The 20,558-nt window shown below is 35.1% G+C and overlaps 3 protein-coding genes across 4 annotated transcripts in view; 2 read left to right on the plus strand and 1 right to left on the minus strand.

The window, feature by feature from the left end:
• Positions 1–3,654, plus strand: part of Sclp (leucine rich repeat containing protein 20 sclp) — a 30,423-nt gene extending 26,769 nt beyond the window's left edge. For both annotated transcript variants that reach the window (XM_019041438.2, XM_019041439.2), the window contains exons 3-4: positions 204–371; positions 1,123–3,654. In XM_019041438.2, coding sequence (XP_018896983.1) covers positions 204–371; positions 1,123–1,298 — 344 coding nt within the window. In that variant the 3' untranslated portion in view covers positions 1,299–3,654. The remainder of the gene's footprint in view (positions 1–203; positions 372–1,122) is intronic.
• A 1,043-nt stretch (positions 3,655–4,697) lies between these two features.
• Positions 4,698–10,656, minus strand: mRpL19 (mitochondrial ribosomal protein L19). Its single transcript, XM_019041434.2, has 6 exons — positions 10,408–10,656; positions 8,990–9,235; positions 8,270–8,404; positions 7,571–7,758; positions 6,700–6,848; positions 4,698–4,921 (listed from the first exon to the last, which is right to left on the minus strand). Exons 1-6 carry the CDS (start codon positions 10,478–10,480, stop codon positions 4,804–4,806), a joined length of 909 nt encoding a protein of 302 aa, XP_018896979.1. The 5' UTR covers positions 10,481–10,656; the 3' UTR covers positions 4,698–4,803.
• A 178-nt stretch (positions 10,657–10,834) lies between these two features.
• On the plus strand, positions 10,835–20,147 carry LOC109030457 (vacuolar protein sorting-associated protein 33A). The gene is made up of 10 exons (XM_019041429.2): positions 10,835–11,108; positions 12,296–12,504; positions 12,920–13,115; positions 14,359–14,653; positions 15,428–15,545; positions 16,404–16,564; positions 16,965–17,293; positions 18,134–18,353; positions 18,970–19,083; positions 19,923–20,147. The coding sequence occupies exons 1-10, from the start codon at positions 11,010–11,012 to the stop codon at positions 20,012–20,014; spliced, it is 1,833 nt and encodes a 610-aa protein (XP_018896974.2). The 5' UTR covers positions 10,835–11,009; the 3' UTR covers positions 20,015–20,147.
• Positions 20,148–20,558: the final 411 nt, after the last annotated feature.

A 20,558-nucleotide genomic window follows, 5' to 3' on the forward strand; every position in this document is an offset into this window, starting at 1 on the left:
TCAAACAAGTTCAGACAACATTCCGACTTGTATAGAAACGTGAGTAAAAAATGTATTTTGATCAAGGTAATTCAAAATTGAAATATCATTGAACATTACCTGTAATTTTTAATTTTTATCTCACTGGAAGAGCTAAACTTATTCAAATTTGCTGCTAAAAAGTTTGATAAGACATTAATTGAAGCACTTTTTTTCTTTTACAGACTTAAACCTCTCAAACAATACAATGAGTAAACTACCAGATGAGCTGGCTGATCTAGCAGCGTTAGAAAGGCTGGACATCTCTCACAATGCTTTTATTGCTTTACCTCATGCAGTGTACAAAATGCCAAAATTATCAAAGCTTAATGCCAGTCACAATCACATCGTTGGTAAGTAATATTTTAATGGTCTAAATTTAAAAAAAAAGTTGATAAAAATTTTCCTGTTTTTAAAATGGAAGTTGAAAGACTCATTTTTTTTTGACATTTTGAAGCATTATTTTGAAATTATTTTGTTTTATTAAATTTTCACTTGCATAAACAGAGGAAAATGAAAGTAGGTAGAGCCACTACCTACTTGGTTGCACTGTGACAAAACTACCTATCAATATTTTCTTCAACAAACTTTAAGGGGTAGCATCATGGAGTTAGTTGGGTCCTAACCGATTGTGTTTGTGACGACCGTTGTCTGGGTACTTTCACTATGGCCTGCATAAGGTTGCACTGTTACAACAGTTAAGTTTCACCTCCTAGGAAAGTTTTCAGAAACTTAATTAAACTGCTCCTTAAGGTCAGTTGAAATTCATTTTTCTTCAAGTATGCTGTACTAGAATTACGTACCTTGCAATTTAAATCAATGCAAAAACATTCAGACATTTTGCATTTCATAAGATTTACATTTAAAATTTATAATGTGGTTACAGATGGCAGCTTTCTGTTTGGTCAATGTAAATTTTATCAACATATTTTCACAAAAAAACTGATCCAAAAGGGTTCCCTTCCATGGGCCTATTCTTGAGAGTTTGGTGAAAAGTCTATCAAAAGAATTTTTAAAGAGTCATTACTACTGAGATGCTACAGTTGTATTAAAAATATTCTTGGACTTTTGTGAATAAAATTTGGTATTTTTGTTTTTATCTAGAAATTGAAGTCGATAGGTTAGAACAGACCGAGTCATTAGAAGATGTAGATCTCCAAGAGAACCCTCTCACAATGCCGAACCGAAACGCGCTGCAATTAGTCACCAGGCCTCGCGTAGTCCTCAGCGTAACTGCAGCAGACGCTTCAGAAGAGGACTGGGATGATCTCAACGTTTGAAAAATCAACACAACCTCAAGCTCCTCATACCTCCTCATTGAGGCTGCTCGTTTATCTCATATCATGGTGCCTTAGTCAAAATACTCACTAGAAGATTGCTTTTTTTTCATGTACCTACATTTTTTCAATCACTGGATCCCAACAATCTACATTAATTTTTTGACATGTCATGTAGACAACTATCAGATGATGTATTAGCGGTCCATACTCACAAGTAATACTATCTTCCTGTAGCCAAAACTCAAGCTTTTCTGCTCATAATAAGGTACAAGGTATTCCTTGCAAACTCTGAGAATTTTACGGTATCAAGTAACATAAATATTGATGAGTTCAAGTTGTCGGCTGATACTCAAAGAGGAGATATATTTTAAGTATGACCCTTCCTTCGGAAAATTTTGGTCACACCGTTGTGTGAGGTTCTCATTGCCAAAGATCAAAACCCTTTTAAAAATTAACCTACTTGTGTAAAGATGGGATGGGACGCAAGCTGAGATAAGTTGAAAAGTTTTCGGAGTTGCTTTCCAACTTTTAACTTTAGAAAACTTTGGAATGTTCAAATATAGCCCTTTATTGAGAAATAATATTAAAAAAGCTTATCAGGACATTATATGATATCAAGGACTTTTCAACTTTTAACAGCTTCTGCCTGTCAAAAACTTTTGAGCAGAAGAAAAGTAAACTCTGTACCAAGAAGTGAGCGAATGCTGAATCTTAGTATCTAACCAAGTCTTATGTCAAATCTTAGATAAATCTAGTCCAAGACTTAATTCAACAGCTGAAGATGAAGCTTGAGCATTAAGCTTAGTCTCTTATGCAACAAATAACATCCAATCACCCGACTGGAATTAAGTATGAGGACGACAAACATCTCGATACTGAGAAAATCACACAAGTCCCTGCCTAATGATTTGAAATTCACTTTCCGTCAACCTTACTGCCATCATTGCTGTACATCCAAAAGAACCATAGTTTTTCCTTTCGAAATGATGATAAATGAAGAAAATATAAAACTAAATTAGATATAAAAAAAAAACAAACAAACAAATACTTAATATTTTAAAAAGTAAATGATGATCAAAAGAAAAATGTTCCTGAAATTCTAACATCAACAGAAGAGTAAAATTTGCCTTCTGCTATTAACTACTTTTGTTCTGCTGTGATATAGCTGTAAGTCATAGATTTTAAGCGCAATGAAGTTTCACTCCACCCATCTTACCTTTCTTTTCTACGATAATTAATTCTTGTTCACGGAAAAATTTTCACCTTTCTAAACTTATTTAAGGAGGAAAACCTGCAGTCTTCGAAGTATTATTTCAGTCATCGGAGTGCATTTGAGATGAACGATTTTTCTGGGTTCTAGTCATTACTACCGTAAGGAGAGATCACTTTGTATAGGTTCTATCATACCGGATTTGCATTGTTACTCACATAAATTGTAATTTAAAGTATGTTAATTTATTTGATAAAAATTGTTATAGTGTGGCTCAAATTGTATATATTTTTTTGAAAAAAAAAAGAAACAAAAAAGGAGAAGAGGAAGAAAATGAAAGACACGGGAAACAAATTGTTCATATTGATAATGGCGGCTGAGGACATTTTTTAAGTTCCTAAATTAGACGTACCGCCACTTTAACCTCTGCAAAGTCATTTGGGTTTAATTGATAATTGAATATTCCAAAAGAGCTGGTAATTTAAAAAAAAAAAATGTACCAGGCTGAAGTTATTGAATCACTCTTCTTTAAGTTTTTCTTGCATTGATAATGAAAACACAGTTGCAATTAACTGATGAGACAAACCTGCCTCTCAAATTTTTCGACCATGGAGTACTAAAGTTACCATTTCAGTTACCAGTTTGAACTGATCTTGCATCCTAAATTTTCGTGAGAAATGTCCTCTAACATTTGTAATTTTCTTGCGAGTGGAGATACATTTTGACGGTCCATCTAGCACTGCGCAGTGCATTTATTTAAATACCTCTAAAGATGCTACATTTAAAGTAGAGCACCAGTCAATAGTAATCGCGAGAATAAAACTGAGAACCATAACAAGTACCCAAGAGTTAAATAAACGATGGTCTTATTTTCAATGTTTTTTGTTTCCAATTTACATAGGCAGGGAAACAATAATATATCATAAGTCAGCTCTAAAGAACAAACTCAAATTATTTGTGATGTTCATGCACCTCTCGTGAAAAAAAAAAAAAACAACATCATTGTTTCATTCTCCCAAATTGTTATCATAGTTTGTGCTACAAATGTATCATGTTTTGTGTAAGAAGTTCATTTTACTAATATTATTTTATACTTCATCAATTGTGTTTTTTGTACGACTAATAAAATATTTTTAAAAGTTAAAATGCTTAGTTTTCAAAATTGGGGAGTGGGAACTACAAGGGGAGGAAACAAACATGCCAATGATGCCAGTAGAAGTCTGGAAATTTTCAATATTTATGATGGAACATGATTACGCAACCACGAGATCTATCTTAATTTGCAATAATATTTTCTCGTGTCAGAAATTTTTTACATCCATGAGAAAAAATTATCTTCATTTTCTTATTTTTTTTTTTCTTTTTAGAGATACAAAAACTTCTCAACCATTGCTTGCAAAAATAGGGAGGCCCTGATAATGGATTTTAATAATTGGAAGTTCGGCAAGATTGTGGTTATTTTTTATTTTACTTTTTTATATTACTTATTTTTGTTTGGCAACACTGCAAGAAAAATCATGTATTTTTCACAAAATTGCAGCAATTTATATGCACAGAACCAAATTTTTAGGTACAAATTGAAGCACTCTCACATGTTACCTTTTATATTACCTCCTCAAAATTTTGCGCAAAAAACGATTCAAGAGACAAAAATTACTAGAATTAACTCCTATGCAAGATATTGACGTTTTTATTGAGCACAAGTTAGTTAGATTCCCCACTCACAAGAAAAATTTGAGTCTATACGTGAATCGAATCGCGCACCACAACGGTTTTGGCAGGCTCCTCAATTAAGCAATATACCACCCCCCCCCCCCCCGGTGTTGTTCAAAGTGTGAACAGCATGCAACAGCTGTACAGAGGCACCGATATTGAGGCTGCAATATTTCTTTACCATAATACTGTTACGGTAATGTTTAATGTGCAACTGAACTCAAGTACATAAAGTATTTTAATTTTTAAGAGCGGAAAGTTTGAATTTATGCATCAAAAAACGTTGATATCTTGGTAGGAAGGTTAATTTGATAATTTTTGTTAATAATGTGAAATTTTGATGAGAAAATATACATTATAAATGCTTAAATTTGCAACTAGCCTGAAGGTCCATTACCTTCCTGACCTCCTCAAAAAAGACCCCTGGTGGCCCTGTCCTAGTTCTAAAAATCGAAACATAAAAACTGGTTAGAAAATTCTGTGTTACATGAACAGTTTATTGAGAAAAAGTTTTAAAAAATCATATGAAAATTTTAACAAACATATGTCCCTAAGAAAGTAACAAAAGTGGCAATCTTACAACTACTTTTTCTTTTTCGAGTCTTTTCTCCTAGTTCTTTTCCGGGACGCATCTTGCTGATGAAGTTCCGTGTAAAGTTCTGCGTATATTTCTTGCTGTTCCTCTTCTGGAATGGTTTGTCTGAGAAAACAGGGGAATGATCAACATTAGGCAAATAAAAATGCTTAGAAAGATAACGAAATCACCACTAGTTATACCACCACTAGTTATAGAAAATAGGTTGGAGAAGTTTTATGAGGAATTATCCTGTGATTATTTCAGTTACATTTGAAATTGCACAGTTTCTGTGATTCATTTTAACTTCGTCATAAGTCAACTGATTAGAAACGTGTTGAACCCTGAAGACAAGAGATGAATGTTATCATCGCTAAGAAAAAACACACGACACTTTTTGTCCTTGTTTCTTCAGAAATGGAAAAGTCCCCGACGCGTTGTTAATAAATTTGCCAGCCTGCGTTAAATTTCAGAATAAAACAACATTCTCAATATAGGGAGGAAGAGGTCATCAGAGCAAAAACTTTCTCTCCAGAGTATTCTGCTGTTTGATGCAACACAAGTTACAACCAATCCGTAAAATATCCTTGATTTTCTTCTCTTTCTCTATCTCTTTCTTCATCAGGGCTAGAAAAATTGTACAAATGTTGTACAAAATTCTCTTTCAACATCGTTTTCATTGGCGGACTTCATCTCTTCTACTTTTTATAATATAAAATGGATCGAATATCATCATTGAAATAACATCACAGAGACAGAAGAAGGCTGACCATAAAGAAATAATAAAAGGCTAGTATTGTGCTCAAAACAGAGGCAATGACACAGGACTTGTGACACCTTGTATGGGTTAATTGCATGCAACGGGTAGAGCCGATTAAGTAACTTTCCATAGTTAGAAGGATATTAAAACCATGCTCAGCACATCAGAAGTTTTCAAAAGACACGACAAAAAGTAGAGTTTCCATGGTCCATGAAATGCACTTAAAAGTTCCTTCATTCTTATGCGATTATTTCTCACTTGCTGGTAACCAGGTTTGCCTGGAGAGGAATGCAAAAAAACCTGACTGAAATTAAAAAATACCCTGGGAAGCTGTCATCATTCTTTCCAACGTATGACTTCAATTTTTAATGATCATTTGTTTCTTCCTTGTTCGCAAAACAAAGCAAAAGTACATAAATGCTTGAATGAATGAAATCAAAGGAACGAAAAATTCACATCAATTTGCAAGACTGTTTCATTCAAGTTATATTTTCTTGCATTCCTCCCTGGGCAACTCTGGTTGCTGGTAACAGGGGGAAAAATTTTACAAATGTAGGCAATTTAAAAATGTACAATACAAACAGTGCAAAATTTGCATTTGGAAATTTTTGATAAGCGTAACTTGTTCTTTCAGAAAGAATATTTTTGAAATTAAGAGTTTCACTACAAAGAGCTGCTGATGGTGAACTTTAAAGCCACCAGCCACAAACACTTCGGTAATTTTCGGTAAAGTTTGCATTTTTGTTCAGTTCACAGGTTAGAGAACTAGTGTGTAAATTTGTATTCTAGAAGTGTTTTCCATGCTAAAGTCGAGTATTCCTGAAGGTTGAAATGTGTTCAACAATTAAAAAAGTTAACTTTTTTTAACAATATGATACGTAAATGAACGACTGAAAAGTCTTGCTGTGATAAAACACACTAATACCAGAGATTGATAGTTGTGTATCACATGGCATGGATGGACAATAAATTTACTTGTTAATTTCAGGAGGTTTAACTGGACTTAATGATGATATGTATTGGTTTAAGTTTGATTACACTAGAGGTATGCAATTTGAAGAAACATTTATTTATTTACATTCTCCTTTTCTTAAAAGAAAGGAAGGAAAAAGAAACGCAGATAGGCTAAACTCAAAATAATTACCTGTACTGTTTCATTAAATCCATTTCATCCCACGGCTTCACTAAAGGTATTTTGCCTTTTAATTGTCCTGGAAAAAAGGAGTCGGGTGCAATTCCTTTCATGCCCCACTTTTCCCATTTCATACGCCATGGTTTTGGTTTCAGTTTTACCTTGAAATAAAAAAAGAACATTTTGTCAGAGACCGTCACTCTGTATAGGGGGAAAAAAATTGTGATTATATTTTTGATCAAATACTCTGGTGCGCTTTTGGAAACACACAACTCGGTATCTTGGAAGTAGTGGTTCCAGTTTTTTGCCAGTTAAAATTGAGAACAAGTTCTCTCTGTTTCTGAAAATAAATCTACCGATTAAAAACCATACACAGTGTGCGAAAATTTCTTTCATTTTCATTAGTTCTTCAGAAAAGATCTTGAAAATTTTAATCTTTAAACATTGCTGGTAGCACTTAAAACTGAGGCACAAAACCTGAAGCTCTCAAAACCTATTGTAACTTTTCTACGGCCAGCATGCTCACTTTATTTTTAATTCCCAAATAATAATACAACAAACAAATAAATCGGTTTATTCTTCGACAGTGCATAGAAATAGAAGAGGAGTTCGTTGAAATCAAATTAAATGATTCTCACACGTACCATGTACGCCCGCAGATAACCCGCAACCCAGATTTTGAGAGGGTCAAAAAAATGAAAAAATAAATTCCCGCATGACTCACTCGCGCCCACAGTGGTCTGTTTCACTGGCACGGTCAAGTGCATGATGGGTATGCAATTTCGGTGAGTTTCACAGGTAACCCGCACCCTGATTTTCGATCGTTGAAATCGGAGAAAAAAGGTGCGGTTATTGGGCGTATACGGTAACTTAAAAAGAGTACCTGCACGGGGTTGATGGGTACTGGTTCATCTTCCGCAATGAATTCAGGCTCCATGTCCAGAGGAAATGTACTGTGTTCTGGAGGAGCATCCTTCAGGTATAATAAATTTTCATCCAACCTTTTCTCTAAGCGCAAAACTTCAATTTTCTCTATAGTTGGGTCATATAGGAGGTATCTGATTTCCATACCTGTCATGAAGACATAGAAAAAATGTTTAGTGCACATACTGCTTGTATGTTTGTGCATCGGATAACAGGAAGGTTTTCAAAAAGTTGAAACTATAGAAATCTGATTGTATAGAAAAATATGAATGGGAACAAGTCATCATGCTTGAAAAATTTCTGAAATTTCCATAACTTTAAAGAGATAGGAAAAATGAGATTACCTCATAATATTAGGGAATTACTTAAAATATAGTTGAAATCATTATTCTGAGTTCGAACATCAGACTTTGCAACAAACCCTGTGCTTACGAGGGATTTTCTATCAGTCTTCGCACCCATCCCCTATTCACCATTTTTACAAAAACTGTTTGATTCCCAAAAACAATAAATATACAGAGAGCTATGGATACACTTGACAACTCTGCAAAGACCATAACTCAGTTGATGCATGTGTCCCGAAAAAAGAGGAACTTATGCTTTTTTCTTTTTTTCTCTTTTTTTTTCACAAAAAGTCTCCTGCCATGAAAGAACATACCTATGTGGTCGATTACATTCCGAAGTACAAAATTTGCCCGCAGACCATAGCCATCTCTTTGAGTGCAAATTCCAACAAATTTTTGTTTCTTATCAGCAGCGTGTCTGTTATTTTGGTAAACAGCGAGGACTGAGCCTGAAAAATTTTTTTAAAAAAAGAAAAATTAATACACTAGAATTGATCTTCGCTCCTTCCAATCTTTCAAGTACCTATATCTGTTGAATCAAAACAAAACAGGCTCAAACAGATAATCTTGATGTTCTCCAGATAAGTTGCCTAGTCATAGACCTAAGTAATGAGCCATTCTGTAAAAAGGATAGACTTGTGAGTGGTGATTCTGCATGGGTGCAAAGCAATGAAAAATGATAAGTTTACTGTGGTAATTAAAATGACTTAAAGGCAACCAGTTTTCTGCTTTCTTCCTAAATTTTGAGAGCCTTTCTGACCGAAAAGCTAAAATTTGAAGAGCAATCTTCAATTTACACAACATTAAACTTGATGGGAATGTGCCACCTCAGAACATGTGATGTCTTGATGGCTACTTGGTTTTTTTTTTATTTTTTTTTTTTATTTTTTGTCTATACATGTATATTTAGAGTAGAGAAATGTGGATTAAGGTATTATCGACTAATTTTGTCACACACAGGTATGAAGAATTTGATTCAGTGATAAACATTATTTAGTTTCTTAGGTAATTTTCTTCAATCTGTCAAAACTTACCAACATAGAACTCTGGGATGTCAATCTGACTTCTCCGAGCCATTTGATCCCTTCTCTCTAGCTTTTCACGAATAGCATTCCTCCACTCCATCTTAGGAAGCGGTAATAGATCAGGATACTTGAAACGATATCTGTCCGGTATCAAAGGTTTTCTGTCATCAGTATTCTGCGAATTTGGTTCAGTTTTTGGCCCTTCTGGTTTGGGCCCGGGAACAGCTGACATACATCTCACATTGGATTCTGAAACTATGAGCAGAAAGTGAAATATAAGGACAAGTAGTTGACAAAGAATAAAAAATACATAAAAATGAAGCCATTGTCGGTAGTTCAACAGTTGCTTTGATGGATTCATTTTTTCTTAAATATTGGCAATCACAGCTATACTCCCTGACTTGGAATGTTAAAATTATAAGGAAAGTTATTTAAGTTTGTGAAAATTATACCTACCTATGCTCCTTAAAAATCTGCAAAATCTAACTGTAGTTCCCTAAGGTCTGTACTACTGACCTGGACACTGTAAAGGTATCCAAAATTGAAAGGAAGATAGAAAAGAGCACCAAATGTTCTGCTTTAGGAGTAGTTCAAGTAGGTAAGTAAGTGCTCATTATGAAGCGCATTTTATCTGATTTTGATACCTGCTCCTTCGCCTATTACAATGGTTGTTTGAATGTATCTCCAATAGAGGTTAAAGCTCCTCAAGACACACTCTCTTCAGAACTTGGTATCCTTTATCAAAATGAGTCATTGATGTGACCGTTGAGGGTTGCCGATCAATTTCAAGAGGCACAGCTACTTTTCGATTAACAAACAGCAGGAACAGAATATCGATAAATGTTTTCAACACTGTATCTAAGTGCTTGCAATCAATGTTGATCAGAACTTAGAGGCACCTCTTATTTTGATCAGCAACACTCCAAAGTCACGCTAACAACCCATTAATAAGCTTAGGTGCAGTCCTTCGTGCCTGAATGACCCTGGGCAAGGTTTAGTGTCAAAATGAAATATTCCTCACACTGTGTTTTGAGTACAGGCTGCTCCTGGTGCTCACTTTGTCTAGTAGTGCTGGCAGTTTGGTGTGTCCTAACCAACTTCATTGAAGTTTGTTTTTCTCATTATATCAAGAATTTTACTTGAAAACTGAAAGGTCCATTAACGACAGGAGAGAGGCAACCACTTCGGTGAGACTGTGTTGATACCAAGAGGACACCCCTGCTAACAGTTGGTATTCCTTTCTCTCCAAATTCTGCACCCCTATTTCTGTGAGGCCATATTTTCCTCTACATGTATGGGTCTGAATACTCAAAGGAGTTTTAAGGTAGACTGGTACTTAGAGTCTGTGACTAAAGGTGTAGATGGTTTGCTTGATGGACATCGAGTATCGAATACCTAGATAAAACTTTGAATAATATGAATCTTACCAGTCAACTTTGTGAGACAAGGTAGGTAGGAGACATCTCTGAACATGTGCCGCGATAGAGCAAGGGATACCATGGTGCTTTCAATATTTCACACGGGAGCCTGCTTGGGATACTTTGATTGCTGATGAGGTAACTTACATACTGTCACTAAATATAATTGATGTAAAATGCCCTAATTTGGGTAGTAGCAAGGAGGACAGCTTATTGAATATTAGAGATTCTTATCAAGAAAAAAACATTTTGTTAAGTGGAAGTAAACAACTGAAACTGAACACATTCCAAAACATTATTCCAAAAAAATCAGAATGATTGGAATTGGGAATGGAGTACAAGTTTTGAAAAGGTGGAACAGGAACAGATGGACAGGGAACTTTAGAGTAGGGCCAAAACTTAACCTCAATTAAAAATGTAAACAAAACACAAAACTGTTCACTGCTATTCTCAGCTACCCACAGTTATGGTGCAAGAATCGTAAATTTAAAAGTTCTTTTTCCCAATTGTTCCAGTGAATAGTGAATTTGTGTCCCGCAGATTGTACAATGTATCTTTGCTCAAAATTTAACTTCATTTAAATCATAACTTTTGCCTCTTTTCCTGCTAAGATGTCATACCTCTCGCGAGGTAAAATCAACATCCAAGAAGTGCAAGAAAATAGCTGGAAAGAATTATTGCAACTTCTAGAAAAATGTGTAGGCACCAAGGTAACATGCTAATTCTGTATAACACAATATGCAATGATCATGTTGCTCCTAGAGGGCTTGTATTGTACCTACCCCCTGCTTACTTAGCGTATCCTCTCATTACTTACCTCGCGTATCCTCTCATTACTCTCCTCATAATTGAAGTGGTACATAAATGGGAGGAGTTCCCCAGAACTCTAATTTGTGGAGAGTGGCGTTTCTAGTTCTTCATACCACCTAAATATCTTTTCAAAATTTTAGACCTCTGTGATCTGAATAGTTTGAGGTGCGGCAGCTGGAGTAATTTTCAGGACTTTTTCAGCATTACCTACCCCTATATCAGTATGTCATCTGATTGTATCTGTTTGACATTCCTCTGCTCCCCAAGAGACCAAGAATTTATATTTTTAGTCCGACCTCTCTTGTCGACTCAATTTGTAAACAAGTGCCTTTAATCTCTGGTCCATCTAACTAAATAGAAGTACATAAATTAAAATTTTGATGTACCTTGTGTTTTTTCGTTAAAAAACATTGGATTATAGACTCACGTAGACCATGAGTGGTATCCCAGGCATGGAGGTCTCTGGTCTATTTTTCATGCGCCCTTTATTTTTAAAATATACATTTAAGTTGTTGAATTCCAATGGTAGAAAGGAAATGTTTGTAGTCCTGCCAGAAAACTTGTGACAATAAATCAGCATCATTGAATTTCTGTAGCTGTCGATTGTCCTTTGCCCTCCTCTTTAATCAAAATCTCCCTGTACATCCGCGTGGATTATACGAGTACTTAAAAGAATTTTCAAAACTGAAAAAATTTATGGTGAACAGTTAAAAGGAATTATTGTAATGGCGAAAGTGCAAAACCATGTAGGTATCTCCATTGTGATGTTTCAAAACTTCCACCTCTATTTGAATTTATTGAAAAGAAACAAGCCAAATTTGTAGCTTCAAATTAGTGCAGAATATTCTGCTAACTGAGGAGAAAAATGAAAACTTTTGAGAAAGTTTTCCATAGAAAAAATAATTTATGACAGGAAGTCCTCAACCTTGCAAATAAAGAAATGTTGGCCATCGATTGGATGGTTTGAAGCCTCATCAGCAATGTTGTGCTTGGTGCTTTTCTACCTCTGCTTTCTTTACTCAATAGTTTTTTTGTGCTTAATCAGCCAACAGTGCAGTATTTAAATTTGTTGCACTACTTCTTTCAGGCAATAGTTTGGGACGAGCCCCTAGCAGATGCCATCGGATCAATTGCAATGTTCAGTCTTCTTCGAGATCAAGATGTAGTCAAAATGTTTCCGCTTCGTCGGGGCCGTCTCCCCATCGGACAGAACCCTTTAACTGTTTATAAAAATATCATATTCATCACCCGACCCCAAGTGAATTTAATGGATATGATCGCAGACAACATCCATGGGTAATGTTTTTTTACGCTTCAAGTTCTGGAAACAAATTATTTGTCAGTGTGGAATACTTCCGAAGGTTTTGCTTGTAAATTTTATATTTGTTGTTAGCTATTGTGAGGCATCAGGTTCATTACTGCCTTGCATTATTGCTCAAGTAAAGTTCATCCAATCAATGTTACACTATTTGAAGAGGGAGTTAGTTTTTTGATTGAAGATCCACTCAATTTAATCTGGATAATGTTCAATCAATCTAAATCTTTGTATAGAAATATATCTATAAAAGTAACAGTTAAGGTTGTTTTGTTTCTTGTTTTGTTGCGGTCAGGATAAAAATTCTCTAAATGTACTGTACTTTTTTAAAAGATTGTGAATGATTTTAACTGGAAAATTCTGCAAGTAATCGTTTGTCTGTATATTTATTTCCAGGGAGGAGAGAACTAGCGGTCCTCACAAAATGTCGACATTCCACTTATTTTTTGTACCCAATAGGAGTTTGCTCTGCGAACAAATCTTGAAGAATAGAGGTGTCTATGGAAATTTTACTTTTATCGAGGAGTTCGCATGCACTATATTTCCCTTTGACTATGATCTGTTGTCAATGGAGCTTGATTCTGCCTTTAAAGTAAGTTCTATACATAATTTTTTTATGAGCCTCCCATTCTGTCTAACCAACAGTCTTTTAGAATTCCTCAGGTAGAAAGGTAACCAAAAAATTATTATTCAACCAGGAGGCTGCTCTTGGTACACACCTTTCATTTCATCTAAAGCTTCTGGCGTTGTCGGCGTTCCACACCTCTCACACATTGAATTACTGAGTGCTGTTCTTTCTTTGTCCCCTTTCTTTATGCCCTTAACTTGGGATGGCAACAAAACACTTAATTTTTCAAACAAACAATATTCACAGTGGAAAATCTGTTAAATGGCAAGCATTTATACACAAATCTTGAGTTCTCTGGTAACTACTGCATCATTTCTTTCCTCGCGGTTGCATTCAGCTGTTGCCTGGGCAGTATTTCTAAGTCTGATCTGTATTGTCAAAGGAGGGGTAGGTATTAATGAGTGCCGTTTTTGAGCCCACTCTTGCAGAATTTCCTTATCTTTTGATTTTTTGCTCATTGAAGGTATAAATTTTATGGAATGCATCAAGATTTGGTCTCTTTTCAGGTCCGTTACCAGCTTAAATGTGGGCCTGAAGGCCGATGAGACCCTCATTTAGGCTAATACTAGATCTGAAAAGAGACCAAGTCATGTTGCATTCTGTAAAGTATAGATCTTCAATGAGCAGAAGATCGTAAAGTTGAGGAAATTCTGGGTCGACCAAAAAACGGCCCTAACGAATACCCCTCCTTTATTCAGCCTGCAAATTCTTAGAATGTTTTCGTGAGAGGTGCTTTACAAGCTAAGAAAAAATCTTACCCAGCTAAAAACAGTCGGGGGTCCCGTTTTTTTTTTCTTTTTTAACTATCCCAAAATTGAGAGTTTCTTACTCAATGAGCTCAATTATGTTGTTAGTCAGTAGAAAATGAGCTATTCTTCTGAATGAAGTCACAGCCAGCTTGCTAAATGCATTCTTTTCGAAGTAATTGTGCCAGTCCTGGTACCTTTAGATACCCTATGTGTATCCACAGCAGTAAATATGACTTTTCCAGAAGGCTAGAAATTTTCCACCGACTCTGAGAAACTTCTAAACCATTATCAGGGACTTTACTGCCTCATCTTCTGCACCTCTGTGAATAACTTCAAACTTGGGTCTGGGTTTCACTAAAAACTCGAACTAATTTTCTCACTTAACTGCATAATCCTTTTAGTTTTACGATACAAGATAGTTTTACTTTTATTTATTTCGTCATACTTCTGTATTCTAGGAGCTTCATCTGGAAAGTGATCCTTCTTACATGTATCAAGCGGCTCAAGCAATAATGATGCTTCAAGACCTATATGGGGTCATTCCAAGAGTCTCAGGGAAAGGTCTAGCAGCTAAGCATGTTTGGGATCTTCTAAAACGGTTATCTCTGGAACCACGGACACCCAAAAAGCACATAACACATTCCCAAATTGACCATTTGCTGCTTTTAGATCGATCAATAGACCTCGTTTCACCACTTGTGACACAGCTAACCTATGAGGGACTCATAGACGAGCTTTTTCAAATCAATCGCTGTAAGTCTATTTTTGCATTTTAATAAGGATTAGGTCGAATTTCATCCAGTCAATTACACATTAAACTTCACTTTAGCTGTCAGAAAAAAGAACCAACCCTACGCTGAATTTTTAAAATTATTAAAAAAATTCTCCATCAGCTTTTATAAAAATAAAGTGAAGCCATTGGATGAATGGAATTTGCCAAAAGAAAGGCAATTGAAAAACTGCAACCCATGAGAGTGGCCATTTTGAGTTTTGCTAGCAATTGAATCGGTCTTTCTCAAAAAGTCTTTAGCGTCGCCAATGAAAGGTTTATAAGAAAAACAGTAAAAACCGGTTTAAGTTACCCGTTCTGAATCTCAATTATTCACAATATTATTTATCCCAAGGTTTAAAATGGGTCAAAGTATACAGTTTCTACTGTTTTTCTTGTACCTCCATTTTTACAGCTTCAGTCTTTTTGAGAATGACTGACTTAATCATGAAACTAGGGTGATTCATTTATATCAAATTATGTGTTTACTAAAGTATGCTTCCTGAGTTGAGAGGCTAAATAATTGACCAACGCAGATTGCAGAGTTAGAAGTGGATTTCAAAAATTCTTTCTTTCTTGATTTTTGAGCTGTCTTTTATGAAGAACAACTTTTTTTCACTCCAACAAAAGTTTCTCACTGACTGTTTATGAGCCGTCTCAGTTTGAAATTATTTCCTCATAAGTTTCAATTTACTTTATTCAGTTAATTGAATTTATCTTCTTATATTGTTATTTATATTTGTTGTTATATTTGCTAGGCACTGTGCACCTTCCACCAGAAAAATTTAGTCACTCAAATGAAGATCAAAAGGATGTCATTGCGGGAAAAAAGCAAATAATTTTAAACTCAGCGGATGACATTTTTGCCGAACTGAGGTAGGTTTTCAATTCTTAAATTTGTAAAATACTTTACAAAATCATGGCTTGTTCCATAAATTTCAAATTGTATCGCCATTTAATGACGTAATGCAGATGGCGTAAATATATGGAGCAACCAAATTCAAATCTGAACCTGTTTATAGCTTCATTTTTTCAATATATCTACATTGAGTTCTTTAAATATTTCTAACCACCCGTGATTCTTGAACTAACAATTAATGTCTTTACTCACCATTTACAGCTCATTGTTGGTCAAAGAAGTAGATACTTAATTTACTGCCACAAAGATGAACCAGCATTATAAAGAAGAAAATATTTTTTAATCATTTGATCTGAAATATAATAGATTTGATGTTGGTAAGATGGGCCCATTGGATGTTTAGTATTAGAACCTCATCACGGTTATGGTGGCAACAACGCCTCGGAGTGTTAGGTTGTCGCCCTGTCAGCAAATAGGCGATAAGGTCGATGGATCACTCTCTCAATAGAAGTTTGTCTTTGATGTACATGATTTGTTGCTCCATTCCTTACTCCAACAAAACTTCGGGCTTCGTACAACTTTCACAATGCTGAAGCATATTATTCCATTTTTGCCTACACAAAGGCCAATTATTTCAAGCTTGCAAAAATTGGCTATTGCCAACCTTTTTTCCTTGAAACTATTTGATTTTTTGTTTCACCGAGTTCCATTTTTATTTTGATTCTTTGGACTAAATTTGATATTTTATATCAATGTACTCTTCATTGATGAAAGTACAAAACACATGACACAAGTTTCCTATTTATTGACCATGATGAAAATGTGATTATTCTCACTAAATTTAGACTAATTCTTGGGCCTTATTGTTCATTCAGGGACAAAAATTTCAATGCTGTAGGCTCAACTTTGAATCGAAGAGCCAAACTTATATCCTCGCAGTTGGATGAAAGGCATGGAGACAGAACAGTTCAAGAAATGAAACAGTTTGTTGATCGGTTACCAAAAATGTTAGCATCGAAGAAGTCACTGGCGATTCGTGAGTCTCTGTTCTTTGATAATTTGTTGAAAGATTTCAATATAATTTTAATTTCCAGCTCAACATGTGAATTTTTTACTCTTTCTCATGATAATTGCATGTACCTCATTTAACTTATACCGCATAAAATGTATTAAGATAAACCACAATCATTGAATAAACAAGATTTGTGCAGAAAGGCACAGAGTAACAAATGTTTCTCTACAGTGGTGTATCGTGTCCAATTCATATTTTTTTGAAACTGACAGTTCAAACAAAGCTCAGTTACAAGTGAACTAAAACTTTTAACAATGAAAATTAACCATGCAATCATCATCTGAGCTTAAAAAGACTCATACAAGGGACTGCAAACATTTTATCGGGAAAATTCAACTTAATTTTAAAAAATTCTGTTTTTCAGACACAACTGTAGCTGAACTAATAAAGGAAACAGCAGACTCAAGTGAATTTTTAGACTCCCTGATGGTCGAACAGGATATGGTTTTGGGTGTAGACACTGACAAAATCAATCCTCGCATTGAAGAGTGCATCGCTAAAAAAGTGCCACTAGTCAAAGTACTGCGGCTTATCTGCTTGCAGTCAGCCACCAATTCTGGGCTAAAACCTAAAATACTCGACTTTTACAAGAGAGAAATTATTCAGACGTATGGCTTTGAACATATCATCTCGTTAACGAATTTGGAAAAATGTGGTCTTCTCAAAGTCCAGTCTGGCCAACGACAGTTCATGGTAATTTGCACCTCAATTGCATGCTCAGAGCTAAGCCCTGCTGAAAAATTCATGAATTTTCATGCTTATTGCCCTCATTATTGGCTCTTTATTATCTTCAAATAATTCATCATATCTAAGAATTCTGCAAGAAGTATATTGCTCCTAGTTTAGTCCTTAAATTAGTGTTTATGGTTTAAATTAAAATCGATAAATTTAAATTTCCCACTAACAAAAAAAAAAAAAAGAAACCAACATTAACGTAGGCACCTTTAATTATTTAACCAACACCCGCTAAAATTCAGTTTAAAACTGAAATTCTTAGTTGAGAGAAGAAAAGCTCATGCAAGCAAACTTTTATTTGAAGAGATTCGTTGTTTGGTGCAACACTAATTAAATTTTGACCAATTAGGACCCGAATTTCATTTGCACTTGCATTCCTGGTTGTTCATAATTATTGTTGCACCAAACAGCAAATCCTGTCAAATAAAATTTTGCCTGCATGAGCTTTTCCCCTCACTACTAAGAATTTCAGTTTTTAGGGGATGTTGGTTAAAAAAGTAACGTTTATGTTGTTTTTTTTTTGTCAGTGGAAAGTTTAGATTTATTGCTTTTAATTTAAAGTATAATCACTAATTTTGTATCCATTTGTTGAAATTTACTTTTTTAACATGTCAGACGTGAAAATACATATTCCTGTTGGTTTTTAATATTCACCTTGTCTAGCGGTTCATTACCACTTTTCAAAAGATTATAAGCTCCAAAATCAAGGTTTTGTCTAAAACTCCATGTTCTGAAGTAAATAAAAATCTCAAAATCAGCAAGTAATTTAAATATATGCGGTACTGGTTTCCTTTGCAGGTGGTTCGAAAAACATTGCGGCTCACCATTGAAGACTGCGATGAAATTAATCCAACTGATATCAACTACGTTCATAGTATATATGCACCACTTTCTGTAAGACTTGCACAGCATGCAACCAAACCTAACGGATGGGCAAATTTGCAAGATTCTCTGCAGTTACTACCAGGGCCAGTTGTAGATCACCATCAGAACATTCCGCCTTCTCAATTATCCCAAAGTAAGTCACTATCACTGTAATTTTATGACCAAAGACTTCTAGTCTGTCAGTGTGTCATAGTATGTGAACTTATGAGTGACATTTATATTTTACCACAATTTGTAGTAATTTTTACAAAGGTAAAAAAGTTACTTTTATCCTACAAAATTTACGTAACATCAATTGATTAGTTTTATATACTATGGAGAATGAGGGGCTTGGGGGACAAGGCGCATAAGCGCAGTTTTTGAAAAAATTGAGGTATTAATGTTCTCAAGTAAAACTAGTCCTGATGCATATTCTGTTAATAATTCCCTCCCGAATTTCAATTTTTAAGCATCATAAAGTCAGTTTGAACTTCTTCTCTGCCATAAGGATGTGTGTAATTTCGAAACTTCAAACACGTATTTCTCAAACTAGCAAAAATTGCACTTACGCGCCATGTCCTCCAAGCCCCTCAAGTAAGGAATCTCACTATGGCTAGAGAAATATTTGGGTCTGATTTTCTAAGGTTTTCTTACAAGTGAACTGAGAATAGTAGTTATGTGTATTATTGCTCTTGGATTTATATGACACCAAGATGTGAGGGAAAGTGGCTGATGCACTATAACTGTTTACTCTTGTTTTTGTGTTCCAGGAAACAATATCACATCTCAGAATGATGCACCAAAAGTTGTTTTAGTCTTCTTTCTTGGAGGCTGTACTTATGCTGAAATTTCCGCACTAAGATTCCTTTCTCAACAAGAAGAATGTGAGTACTTTCAATTTGTCCCTTCAGATGTAACTGCAGTGACTGAAAATCAATTGCTGAAGGTCTTTAGCATAGGTGCAAGCACAGCTGCAATGAGTCCACTTTGAAAGCACAGTAATGCCCTGACTATATAACAATTTTTGGTGAGAGCTGCATTCGATATGGAAAAAGTTGCATACGAACTAACATAGAAGGACTGATCAGATGCTGTTTCAGGCTGTTTGTAATCATGAAGCATAAGCTTGGTCAATTTTATATCATAAATGGAAAACATAATCATTTCAGAAAAAAAAATACACATATTATTCAATTCTTGCCCAAATAACCGGTCCTTGCCTGGTTGGATAACTTGCTCTTGACCAAAATTGACAACACAATTGAGGAACTAGGTAATTAGTTTCGAATTTAAAAATTTTTGAATATAAATGTGGCCAATTTTACATAGGTAAAGTTTTACAGAGAAATTGCTCATTGTACCTCAATTAAAAATTGAAGTTGTAGAGAACTCAAAGTCTACTTTCGAGCTGTCTAATTCTTGAAATTCAACAAGAATATAAATGTTTATAAATTGACATTAAGAATGGCATTTGGTGAGCTAACTCATGTAGATTGCACCTGAGGCCTTTTGGTGCGTTAGAATCCATTGCACCTCTATTCGAATTATTGGAGGGGATACCTAGGTCTCAAAAACTTTCCCTTTGCCACAAAAAGAAAATTTAAAATCCTGGTTTTTGCAGCCCATGTCAAAAAAGAGCACAGTCCTCAGTGCTCCGCCTTTCCTCCAACTCCGTAGTCCTTTATTTAACTGAATGGTAATCTATTTTATTTCATTTTTTCAGCAAATGTGGAATTCATCATCGCAACCACTAAAATCATTAATGGAAATTCTTTCATCAAATCTCTGATGGAGCCTTTGGTGCCAGAATCCTAGTGTTTGCCAAAATTTTTGCAGTATTTTATCTTTAGTGCTTATATTTGTAATTTTGTAAGTACATACCACCTACTTTTTTATCTCAATAATTTGTTGTACGCAATTATTAAAGATTTTATATTCTGTTGTTAAACTAGAATTTATGCTTGATTTCTTAACCTATTCCTTTCAAAGAGGTTTTTGTTCCACATTAGCACAGGGATTTTTCATCCTGATAGGTGCTTTGAAGTGTTCAACAAACAATGATTATTTTCATCAGTGTTCTTCCTTCCCTGAGGCCCTGCGCTGAATGCGTCTAAAAATTGGAGTGCCTGGCCATCACGACACCTGAAAAAGTTGACACATGCTGTTGATTTTTTCAAATTTGCAGTTGCAAACTAGTGTTACAATCTCTACGCATGGTTTACTAGGCACATTTCATGCACCATTATGCATATGCAAAAGGTTAATTTGGCCCCTGGGAATTGGATTTTCTGGCCAAGGTGGCTCCTAAAATTTTATGGTGAAGACAGAACACTGGTTTCTACTGAGTGAATGATTGATC

Source organism: Bemisia tabaci, chromosome 2, assembly GCF_918797505.1.
Source record: "Bemisia tabaci chromosome 2, PGI_BMITA_v3".
Lineage (NCBI taxonomy): Eukaryota > Metazoa > Arthropoda > Insecta > Hemiptera > Aleyrodidae > Bemisia > Bemisia tabaci.

Bases quoted from the DNA above. Each gene is read 5' to 3' on its own strand.
- LOC109030457 (XM_019041429.2), top strand. From the start codon at position 11,010: ATGTCATACCTCTCGCGAGGTAAAATCAACATCCAAGAAGTGCAAGAA. The intron at 11,109-12,295 runs GTAACATGCTAA...TACTTCTTTCAG, and splicing joins AAAAATGTGTAGGCACCAAG to GCAATAGTTTGGGACGAGCC. The intron at 15,546-16,403 runs GTAGGTTTTCAA...TTGTTCATTCAG, and splicing joins GACATTTTTGCCGAACTGAG to GGACAAAAATTTCAATGCTG.
- mRpL19 (XM_019041434.2), bottom strand. From the start codon at position 10,480: ATGGTATCCCTTGCTCTATCGCGGCACATGTTCAGAGATGTCTCCTAC. The intron at 7,759-8,269 runs GTATGTTCTTTC...TCTTCATGACAG, and splicing joins GAATGTAATCGACCACATAG to GTATGGAAATCAGATACCTC. The intron at 6,849-7,570 runs GTACTCTTTTTA...TTTTATTTCAAG, and splicing joins TACCCATCAACCCCGTGCAG to GTAAAACTGAAACCAAAACC.